At 41.3% G+C, this 11,858-nt stretch overlaps 1 protein-coding gene across 1 annotated transcript; it reads right to left on the reverse strand.

Moving 5' to 3' along the window:
• Positions 1–1,946: 1,946 nt before the first annotated feature.
• Positions 1,947–3,757, reverse strand: faimb (Fas apoptotic inhibitory molecule b). Its single transcript, XM_060918180.1, has 4 exons — positions 3,262–3,757; positions 2,920–3,148; positions 2,524–2,573; positions 1,947–2,315 (listed from the first exon to the last, which is right to left on the reverse strand). The coding sequence occupies exons 1-4, from the start codon at positions 3,370–3,372 to the stop codon at positions 2,178–2,180; spliced, it is 528 nt and encodes a 175-aa protein (XP_060774163.1). The 5' UTR covers positions 3,373–3,757; the 3' UTR covers positions 1,947–2,177.
• Positions 3,758–11,858: the final 8,101 nt, after the last annotated feature.

An 11,858-nucleotide genomic window follows, 5' to 3' on the forward strand; every position in this document is an offset into this window, starting at 1 on the left:
CCCCGTTACGCCGATCGGTGTACCGACCGGGGAATCGGCACATACCGCAGGGTACACACTTGAGTCCATGTCAGACACACGAAAAGCGGAAAGCCAACTATTAATTTGTCAACATAAACGTCTCATCTCATCTCATTATCTCTAGCCGCTTTATCCTTCTACAGGGTCGCAGGCAAGCTGAAGCCTATCCCAGCTGACTACAGGCGAAAGGCAGGGTACACCCTGGACAAGTCGCCAGTTGAGGTTATCAGACTTTTTTGGGGGGCTTTTTTCACCTTTATTTGGATAGGACAGTGTAGAGACAGGAAATGAGCAGGAGAGAGGGACGGAGAGGGATCGGGAAATGACCTCGGGTCGGAATCGAACCCGGGTCCCCGGATTTATGGTATGGCGCCTTATCCGCCTGAGCCACACCCACGATGTGGGTTTTAAAAACTTTCAATATTGAAGTTTTGTAATTGTGTAGAACAATGAAAAAAGGCATGTATAGTTTAATGATAAATTGTGATAACCTCGGGGGCGTTGTGGCTCAGGTGGATAAGGCGCCATACCATAAATCCGGGGACCCGGGTTCGGTTCCGACCCGAGGTCATTTCCCGATCCCTCTCCGTCTCTCCCGCTCATTTCCTGTCTCTACGCTGTCCTATCCAAATAGAGGTGAAAAAAGCCCCAAAAAAATCTAAAAGAAAAAAAAAATTGTGATAACCTCAGTTGCCTTTTTGCACTACTGTGAATGCCACTGTTCAGCAAAAAGAGAAATCTATGTTGGCAGAATGAGGAATTGAAAATTGACTTAATTAAGAATTCTTAATAAAGATAACAGTTTTATCATAGTTTGGATTATCATGGGCACATCGTTGGCAAAACATAAAATTCTTAATGCAGACGGTTGCCTTGAAATTTCAAGTATTCTCAACTATTTTTTTTTACAGTGCACTGCCAATAGCGCATCACCAGCCAGAGAGAATTGGAAACACAGATTGTTTTGTGGATTTTTATTCTAAGCTGGCCACTCCAAAATATAGGGAAAATATACCTCATATATGTACTTCAATAAATGCAGAAATATAACATTTAAAACATACACTTATTCAGTGTAATTGTTGCAAGAAAATATGAAGTGGGCAATAATGGGGGAATCAATGAACTGTCCAAATGTCAGATCAAATGTCATTTATTAAATAAATGGGTTTCTTTTTTGCTCCAATAATTCCCATGTGGTCGTCCTGGTGGTGATGAATACTCGATGAATCAGATTTATTATTAGTAGGTGACACGAAATCTGCCCGCTTCGTTTGCACAAAACTCAGTGGGACTGTCATGAACTGAGTGAACTGGCAGTTTCTCGTCCTGGGGGCTCGAAAAGATAACCATTTACTCTGGAATATCCTTGATAATCTTCTTCATCCAACATAAGAATCCCGATCACTATCAGAATTCTCTCCAAAACATAATCATGTTTTGGAGAGAATTCTGATAGTGATCGGGATTCTTATATTGAGACTGGTCTAACCACTACTGCACACAGGAAAAAAATTGATACCTGGATTGTTACACATGTGACATCATGCACCCCTTCAGGATCTTCCGGTTCAGTCTCGGCCAATTCCGTGAAAATTGGCTGATCTTATCGATTTTCTATTAATTTATGGCCTTTTGGATCAGCTATGGTTCGAAAACACATGGTTAATCAACATAATTGTTGCTTTGTACAAGGAAAAAGGTGTGGTTTAGGGACATTAAATTCACTTTAAAATGACACAGGTCACAATTAGTTAATGCAACATGTGTTAATGTGCACATGATACTTCAATTCATTTAGTGCATGAAAAGGTATTCTTGCAATGAGAAATTAAGTAAACATTTGGATCCAAGCAGGGAAACAATTGCCAGAATCTATATCTAGTTCACAAAAAAAGAATAACCAATGCCATCTTTATTGAATTAAAGTGAATTTAATTGACTGAAGTCACTGATCATAGTCACTGGTTGAAATTTCCTGTACTGTTTTTCCAAGACAAAACCTATGCCACGCTGATGATAGCCTATTGAGACATTTAGTTAATCACCATTCAATAACATTAGATTCAGAAGCACTGGAGTACAAGGAAGTAACTGCTCTGCTCTTTTACCACCTGACTCAAGTACTGAAAAGTGAAACAGGTATTTCCTCTTCATCACATGACCTTTGTCCCATCCACGAGCAGTGTGTGCATTACTCCATTTCTTTTCTTCCCACTGGCAGTGGCTTTTATGCAACATTCATGTTTCCCCACTGCAAAGTGTGTCTCAGTGCTGTCATCTGTAAACTCCCCCTGTATACAATTACAAATGCACATATGAAAGTTGCTAATGCAATAGCTATAAAAAGCACAGCATGTGTGAATATCCTGGCAAATGCACTTATACTTGTTTTTGTTATATTCTTACAGTTTATTCTTAAACGTGACAAACAATAATCATGACGCATGAGATCCTTTCATACACGGAATCATCCAAAGCATGATTTAAAAAGTAACTTACTGTGGTTTCCACCTTTTGACCATTGCACCATACATCCATGGTATCTTTCTCTGATGAGTTATTCAAAGCAGAATTATTTAAAACACAACACATTAGAAAATGGAGCACATGAGGACATGCAGGAGTATTGCAACATCTGGCAAAGGAATATGCCTATGACTGTAATCCTGTAATTACACATGCTACAAACATCTAGAACTCTCTGTATGCTTGTCTGAAAAAGAAGTAAGCAAAAAGACTGTAGAAGACTGCACACAGTTTTAAATGAGATTCATTTGAAGATAATATGCTTCTTGAGGATAGTGAGTGGCATAGACAATTAGTTCCTAGCCATTTTATCCAAAATGCATCTTCCCTGAACACATTTTCTCCTGTTGCATTGCTTTTCTCTCTTACCCAGAACAATCCTGCAGTCAGCACCATCAAGTTTCAGCAGCCAAGTCTTGGATATTTTGGCCCAGTTGTCTATAAAAGTCTGGAGGCTCTTTCCATTGATTTCCAGAGTGTACTCATAAGTAAAGCCGGTAAGTGCTTCGATATTTATAGTAGCTTTTGTGCCTGTACATCCAACAGGAAATGTTTCCTTTCCCACCAGTTTAAACATCCAGTCCCTTCTGAGGACCTCCTTTAAAATGAAACTGTTTTCAACATGAGTTGAACATGCAATATTATGACACTATGAACATTGTTTTCCATCAACTGCAATCAAAACATCATATAATAAACATTTCAGCTCACCTTTCCATTGATATAAATAACACGTTTCCCTGTGGTGGTTCCATGCTCAAATTCAATCTGGTAAATCCCATCACTAAGAGGCACCTCCCACATACCCACCATATCTGCCATTTTATTCTATTGACTGTACTTCCAAAGCTTTTCCTAGATTATGTATTTACCCACTATTCCATCTTAACACACTGCCCAAAGCAAAACCAGGACATATTAACAATCTTAACAGTACTAAACTGCTGATGAATTTTCTGAAGACATTTTGTTCTTGTCCAGTGCTCACTCAGCAACACATGCATTAGTGTTAAGAGGCTTAAGTTACCAGGCCCTCTCTGTCTGTCTGTCCGTCTCTCTGTGTGCGTGTGTGCCATTTGTCCATTGAAACATGATGGCTCCATAAAACACTGGTGTTGCAGAATCATGAGTTCAAGCTGAAGTAAAACTGAACTAAATAGCAATTTGGGTTTTTCCAGTCATTTATCTTTAAAATAAAAATATACATACAGACCCTTTCCAAAAAATTTTAATATCATGGAAAAGTTGTTTAATTTCCATAATTCCATTCAAAAAGTTAAACTTTCATAGATTATAGATTCAGGGCCCACAATTTAAATGATTTCAAGTATTTATTTGTTTATTTTTACATAATTTGAGCTCATGAAACCCACAAAAACAGGAATTCAAAAAATTAGAATACTGTGAACAAATCAGCCCAAATTTTGCAGGGCATGAATGTTTTAAACGGAGTGTCACACACTAATCATCTACTACTAGTAAACTCAAAGCACCTGCACAGGTTTCCCCAAGTGTCATTAAATTGCTTCAGTTTGGTTCAATTGTCTCAGTTCGGTTCAATATGGGGAAGACTGCAGACTTGGCAATTGGCCAGAAGACCATCATTGATACCCTCCATAGGATGGGTAAGCCACAAAAGTGCATAGCTAAGGAGGCTAGCTGTTCACAGACTGCTGTGTCCAAGCATATCAATGGAAAGTCTAGTGGAATGGCAAAATGTGGCAGGAGAAGATGCACCAGCAAAAGAGATGACCATGGGCTTCAGCAGATTATCAAACAGAGAAGATTCAAGAATCTGGCAGAGATCCAGAAAGAGTGGAATGAGGCGGGAGTCACAGCTTCAAAAACCACCACATTCAGATGCATCCGGGAGATGGGCTACAACTGTCGGGTTCCTCGGGTCAAGCTACTTCTGAACCTGAGCCAACGTAAGAAGCGTCTCAACTGGGCCAAGGAGAAGGACTGGACTGTTGGCCAGTGGTCCAAGGTCCTCTTTTCCAATGAAAGTAAAGTGTGCCTTTCATTTGGGAATCAAGGTCCAAGGGTTTGGAGGAAGACGGGTGAGGAACAGAACCCAAGCTGCTTGAGGTCCAGTGTGAAATATCCATAGTCAGTCATGATTTGGGGTGCAAATGTCCAGTGCAGGTGTTGGTAAACTCTGCTTTCTTAAATCCAAGGTCACCGCAACAGTTTACCAGAATGTTTTAGAGGACTTCATGATTCCTTCTGCTGAGGATCTGTATGGAGATGCAGATTTCATCTTCCAGCAGGACCTGGCCCCTGCCCATACCGCCAGAAGCACCAAAACCTGGTTTGATGTCCATGCCATCACAGTGCTTGACTGGCCAGCCAACTCGCCAGACCTAAACCCCATTGAGAATCTATGGGGTATTCTCAAGAGGAAAATGAGGGGCACCAGACCCAACAACAAAGAAGAGCTGACAGCAAGCATCAAGGAAATCTGGGCTTCCATAACTCCCAGGCAATGCCACAGACTGATTGCCTCAATGCCATGTTGCATCGAGGCAGTGATTAAGGCAAAGGGATTCCCAAGCAAGTATTGAAGATTGACATATCGTTTTGAAAGTACCATATTTTGATTGATTTGATGTGATCCTAATTTCTCTTTTTTTCTGCAAAAACTGAGAAGTAAATGGTGATTTGTTCACAGTATTCTAATTTTTTGAATCCCTGTTTTCGTGGGTTTTATGAGCTGGAAGCCCAAATTATGTAAAAATAAATAAATACTTGAAATCGTTTAAATTGTGGGCCCTGAATCTATAATCTATGAAAGTTTAACTTTTTGAATGGAATTATGGAAATTAAACAACTTTTCCATGATATTCTAATTTTTTGGAAAGGGTTTGAAAAATATGATTTGAAAAATGATACATACAAAACATGATTTTTAGGAAAATATGTTGCTGTGGCAATATATCTCAGTCCAATGAAACCATCAAAAATGTAATATAATCTATTTGTATGCTGCATCCTACTTTAGTAGTGGCACATTAGCTGAACTCTGATTACTGTTTGTATGGAATGTCACTTATTCTCCCAGTGTCTATGTGGGGCTCCTCTGGGTTCTTCACTTTCCTCCTGCCTCACTAAAACATTCAATGTTAAATTACCCAGAGGTGTGTGTGTGTGTGTGTGTGCTTGGCATCCCATCCAGTATTCCCAGGATAATGCTGCATTCATGTGCTATGGGAATTATGGTAAATACCAAACGCCGACATGGAAAGCACACATGAACGCCCCCTCTTGTGGTATTTTCCACTGGGCAACTCGTAGAAAATTTTGATACACGAGTTGCCGAGATGAGATGAACTTTAACCTTTTCAACATGGCGGCGAGCGGTACAAGACACTTGAATGCTAAGCATTGTACGCTACTAAAGTTTTTTTTTACTAGTACTAGTGGGTAGTTTTTGGTGTCTATGCAATGTTGCGTCATTAACAAGTGTAATATAATACGTTAGAAATCCGTTTCCTTTAAAAATGTGTTGTTATGGTTTGTTTTTACCTATCCAGAGCAGACGCTATTGCTAACGATAGCTAACTAACTATTGCTAACTTGAATCTGGTCCACCATCTTTAATTTGTCAACAACAACAAAAGCATGTGAACACAACACACTGGTAAATACCACTTCCCAACTGGAAAACATCATCTTCCCAGAGCACATGAACGCAGCATAACTTCCATATTGAAGATGAATGAATGAATTAATCTTGCCTCAGGAACAGAACTACCAGTAGATGGCAGAGTCTCTCTCTCATTCCTTCCTCTCTCACTTTCTCACTCCTTCACTCTCACTTGCCATTCATGGGTGTCTGATTTAGGGCCCGTTTGCACGAGGACGCTGTCGGGTAGAAATGACTAAATATTTTATCGGAAGTGCCTTTCGTCTACATGGGGACGGCGTTTCCGAGGCTGAAAAACGGAAAAAATTGAAAACGCCTTCCAGAGTGGATAAGTTAAAAACAGCCCCCGTTGCATATCCGTCTAAACTACCCAATACGCGAAACTCTGCTCGGATCTGCTCACATCGGGTACGCGTTTACGTCATACATATGTAATATACTGTACATGCCAGCCCGGGAAGTAAGAAAGTAAGTAAAAAAGTAAGAGCATGTCTGATTACATCGATCCAACGGACCTTCAAGCTGCTCTGGCAGCTTTAATAAACGTCCAGGAGTCCTTCGAACATCTATACCGAATCTGCACATATACCGTTAATGAACAGAGGCGGGTATAGTATGCTCTTACTTGTTTACTTACTTATACTTATCATAGCCAGCGTAGTCAAAGTTTTCGCGGCGCAGATCAGACAAGACGGAAGACGTTGCGCATGCGTGCAGACATAGCGGAGGTCTTTCACAGCACCACCTAGCCGCCTGGCATGCACATCTGTGACAGAGCGCAATGCGTCTGTCACTAAACAGCGGTTCCTCCCGCTGGTCATGTTTCAATGGTCAAGTGCAGTGGACTAAACCACAGTTGCAAAGACATTCCAAATACAATCTGTGTTGTATGTTTATTGTGGGTTTGGTAATGGGGGCTTTACAAGTATGTTTTGTTACGGGTACATTTGTTACAACTTTTAGATATGTAAACCTGAAATGTTTGGTACATGTGTTCATAGTAAAAGACGCGACACAGGTTTAAACAGCGCAAGCATTTATTAGTTTTCACTATAAACAATAGCGTGTAAAGATTCATTAAGTGCGCACGTTTAACATCTGAATCCTTTTCTGCTAGAGTTTAACATCAGCCAGAAATGTCTGTAGCCATTTACCTGCTGTCAGGGCCGGAGTGGGCCCTGTTTTCAGTCCGGGAGTTTAATTCACATTCAGGCCACTTTGAAATGGAGGAGGAATTTGAGTACATTAAAAAAGATAAAACAAATAACTGTTATTTCACAATGCTTTTTATTTGGTTTAAATTCAGGTAAACTTCACTTCACTTCAACAATATAGGTTCTCGCGTGCATTTGAACCAATGCTTGTGCATTACATTGCCGCATACGCCTCGAAAATAATGGCAAATCAACAATGCTGGGTACTTAGCAACCGGCAGATAAAGCGTGAGGGCGCATTAGGCAACTCAAAAATGGTTAAATGAAATGTAGGCTAAAGCAAGTGTTCGATTCTGCTTAGAATATTGGCATACGCATACACCTCTTCTAAGTTATATATTTAACAACAATTATTTAACATCAAATATGACTTCTAGGCCTGTGAGTTCATAACCACAATGTGCGCACGCCTGTGGAAATGCACGGTGTGACAGCGAGATGAAATGGGCTGGATGAGGAAATAACGCGCAACAGCACATTTGGGACCTGTTCATCTAAAATTGTTAATAACTGGGATGTAAAGCAATGTCCGGTTCTTCTTAGAATTAAGACATACACCACATCTATACCGTGTAAATTGCGAGATTTCACATGACATCAAAAAGCTGAATTGACATCGTAAACTATCGACACATTATAGGCCAGGGGTGTCAAACCTGATCCATAAAGGGCCGTGTGGCTGCAGGTTTTCATTCCAGCCATGCAGCAGCACACCTGACTTGGCTCATTCAATCAACTGAACTGTCTTCACACAGTCAAATACTTGCAGCCACACCCACCCTTGATTAAAGGGTGGGTGTGTCAGTTGATTGAATAAGCCAAATCAGGGTGCTGCTGCATGGCTGGAATGAAAACCTGCAGCCACACGGCCCTTTATGGATCAGGTTTGACACCCCTGTTATAGGCCTAGCATAGACTGATAAAAATCGACAAACAGGGTTATCATACTCCATATCTTTCGTAACCTACCAGCTGGTCTTGAGAACATATCTGTCAATTTGGCACATTTTGCTGCCACCTCCTTCCTTTTTTTAAGCTTCGCCCTTTCGGTTCCACCTGGCCTCTTTCTGCCCTCCATCATTGACGCGCGCTGTTTCGCACCAATGTTAAGTTCCCCGCAATACAGAGGAGGAGTCTTGGACCAAACCAACTGCAATAGAGAGGAGGGGAGAATTTCCTTATTTGGTAGCGCCTATTTAATCTGCTGCAATGCTGTCGGCGTCTGGGCTGCCATGTGAAAATGCAGAGTGCAGTTGAATTGATGATTAATGCAAGAATAAGATCAGTGACCAAAATTAGTGAAAATTATTTTCCCCATGCTCCAAGCAGGCCACCATTGATGGTTTGGGCCGGGGATGGTCCCGGCTAAATATAGGGCCACCCCGGCATTGCCTGCTGTAGTCTTCCGGGTGCGGGACCAAGCTAGAATGCAGGTCTGAAAGCGCTTTTCAAGGTTTCTTCCGCGATGCGCGGGAAAGCAGCTCATTAGAGCGGAGAGAAATGGTCTAAAAATCTTACGCAAGTGTTTGTTGTAATATTTAAGGTCTGCACATTGTTGTAGGAGTGTAATGCATGCAGTGAAAATGTTTAGAACTGTTAAAATCTGTCTAGGTGTGTTGATTGATTTTAATTGTGTTAAGACTGTGACGTAGTCTTTTAAATATGCGCTGCACTGTTCATTCGGGGGATGGCCTCGGCAGGGAGAGGACGCATGACTTTAGCTCTGTGTGAGTAATGCCAGAGTAGCCTAGCTTGCGTGGGCATTTTGTCCCAGAATTTTTTTTTTGTTTGTTTGTCTTGTTTATGTTAACTGCCGGCTTAAGAATAAAAACTATTTTTGTACAAGAATTTTCCTTGTTTTGTTCATCATTCTGACTGACTACTCCATCCGCTCGGCACACACTTGCAACATCCAATTGAATTCCACACATTTATGCGTCACCGTATAGACGCAGATTTCCTCCTTGAAAACGGTCGTGTAGACGGACTTTTGCGTTTTTGTTTCAGACCGTCCCCGTGTAAAGTGGGCCACAGTCTCTAGAGTTTACACAGAATGGTGCGAAAAACAAAAAAAAGAAACATTGAGTGAGCGACAGTTCTGTGGGTGGAAACATCTTGTTGATAAGAGAGGTCAGAGGAAAATAGCCAGATTGGTTTGAGCTGCCAAGGATAAAGCAACTCATAGCAACTCTTTACAACCATGGTGAGCAGAAAAGCATCGAAGCATACAACAGCAGAAGACCACATTGGGTTCCATTCCTGCCAGCCAAGAACAAAAATCTTAGAATCAAGAATAAGGTGAATGCATGTTGAGTCATTCCCTAACCAACCTTTCTTTCTCTTTTAAAGTTTATAACACAGGTCATTAGGTTGCCAAAAAACTGGAATGGAAGTGTTCACTGTATAAATTCCCGTAAATTACTTGTTACTATAAAAATAATACACACAAGTGCATTAATATAAACCTTTTGATATTTCTTGCAGCCAGTGACTGAGAGCTGTTGTTCTCGTATATTAAAATCAACACCTTCTGACCAAACAGATTCAAGCATCTAACAGTGCTGTGGTATCCCATCATTAATGTGGTATAAATATTAATGTAAAAAAGTTTGACCAGTGTTTTATCACTTGTGGCCAGGGAATAGTATGTTAGTGAGCTAAATTTGATTGTTCCTGCATGACATTACTCTCATGTTGACAGTCCATGGTGTTGGACAATGATGAAATGAACTTTCAAATTTCCCAGAGATGCTTCACACAGTATTCTGACTGTGTGGCTTTCCTCTGGGTTCTCTAGTTTCAACTCGCCTTATAAAAACATACCAGTAGGAGCACCGAGTATGATAATTCAGATGTAAATGTGTACATCTGGACACATCTTTATAGTATACAGATGCAGCTAAAAATTAGTCCCCCCCCCCTTGCCAGGACCTGGTCTTCCCAGGCAGTCTCCCATCCCAGTACTAACCAGGCCCTTAAGGCGCATTGGGCGGTACCAATCTCTGCTTCTATAGGCCTCAGCCTCTCGCCTGTTATACAGCTAGGGCTACAGTGGGGGTCCAGTCTTCTGTTAACCACGAGAATTTGACTCCCTACTCACATCTGTATTGCAGTGTGACTTGCTAGATGGCAGTAGGTACTATTTTTATGATGGTCTTTTATATGACCCAACTGCGAGTAGAACTCGCAATTTCCCAAGTGAGAGGCAAACACGCTAACCAGCTTGCAATCTTTAGAAAAATTAGAATATCGTGAAAAAGTTCATTTTTTTTCATAATTTATTTCACAAAGGTAAACTTTCATATATTCTATATTAATTACACACAGTGAAACATTGCAAGACTTTTGTTTTAATTTTGATGATTATGACTTCTAGCTCATGAAAATCAGAAAGCCAGTATCTCAGATTATTAGAATATTTCCTAAGATAAAAAAGGATTAACACAGAAATGTCCAACTTCTAAAAAGTCCATCCATCATCCTTAACCGCTTATCCTGTGCAGGGTCGTGGGCAAGCTGGAGCCTATCCCAGCTGACTGTGGGCGAGAGGCAGGGTATGCCCTGGACAAATTGGCAAAATCATCACAGGGCTGACAGAGACAAACCATTCACACCTACGGTCAATTTCTTGCCACTGTCTGCATGTCTTTGGACTGTGTGTGGGGGAATTAGAGCACCCAGAGGAAACCCATGCCGACATGGGGAAAACATGCAAACTCTACACAGAAAGGCCCCCATCGGCCACTGGGCTCAAACCCAGAACCTTCTTGCTGTGAGGCAACAGTGCTAACCATTATACCACTGTGCCGCCACTTCTGAAAAGTATGTTGATTTATCCACTCAATACTTGGTTGGGGCTCTTTACCACAAATTACTGCATCAATGCAACATGGCATGGAGGCGATCAGCCTGTGGCACTGCTGAGGTGTTATTGAAGTCCAGGTTGCTTTGATAGTGGCCTTCAGCTCTTGTGTATTTTCAGGTCGGGTGTTTCTCATCTTCTGCTTGACAATACCCAATAGATTCTTTACAGGGTTCAGGTCAGGCGAGTTGGCTGGCCAATCAAGCACAGTAATATTACAGTCAGCATACCATTTGGTAGTAGTTTTGGCACTGTGGGCTGGTGCCAAGTCCTGCTGGAAAAGAAAATCGGCATCTCCATAAAGCTTGTTAGCAGATGGAAGTACTCCAAAATCTCCTGGCAGATGGCTGGGTTGACTTTGGACTTTATAGAACACAGTGGACCAACATCAGCACCTGACATGGCACCCCAAATCATCACAGACTGTGGAAACTTCACACTGGATTTCAAACACCTTGGATTCTGTTCCTCTACACTCTTCCTCCGGACTCTAGGACCATGATTTCCAAATGAAATGCAAAATTTACTTATGTGAAAAGAGGTCTTTGGACCACTGAGCAACAGTCCAGTTCTTTCTCTCCTTAGC

This window comes from Neoarius graeffei, chromosome 4, assembly GCF_027579695.1.
Source record: "Neoarius graeffei isolate fNeoGra1 chromosome 4, fNeoGra1.pri, whole genome shotgun sequence".
Classification (NCBI taxonomy): Eukaryota; Metazoa; Chordata; class Actinopteri; order Siluriformes; family Ariidae; genus Neoarius; species Neoarius graeffei.

Coding starts and splice junctions, on each gene's coding strand:
- faimb (XM_060918180.1), bottom strand. CDS start 3,372: ATGGCAGATATGGTGGGTATGTGGGAGGTGCCTCTTAGTGATGGGATT. Junction 3,149..3,261: donor TTATTTATATCAATGGAAAG/GTGAGCTGAAAT, acceptor TTCATTTTAAAG/GAGGTCCTCAGAAGGGACTG. Junction 2,574..2,919: donor TGACTGCAGGATTGTTCTGG/GTAAGAGAGAAA, acceptor ATAACTCATCAG/AGAAAGATACCATGGATGTA.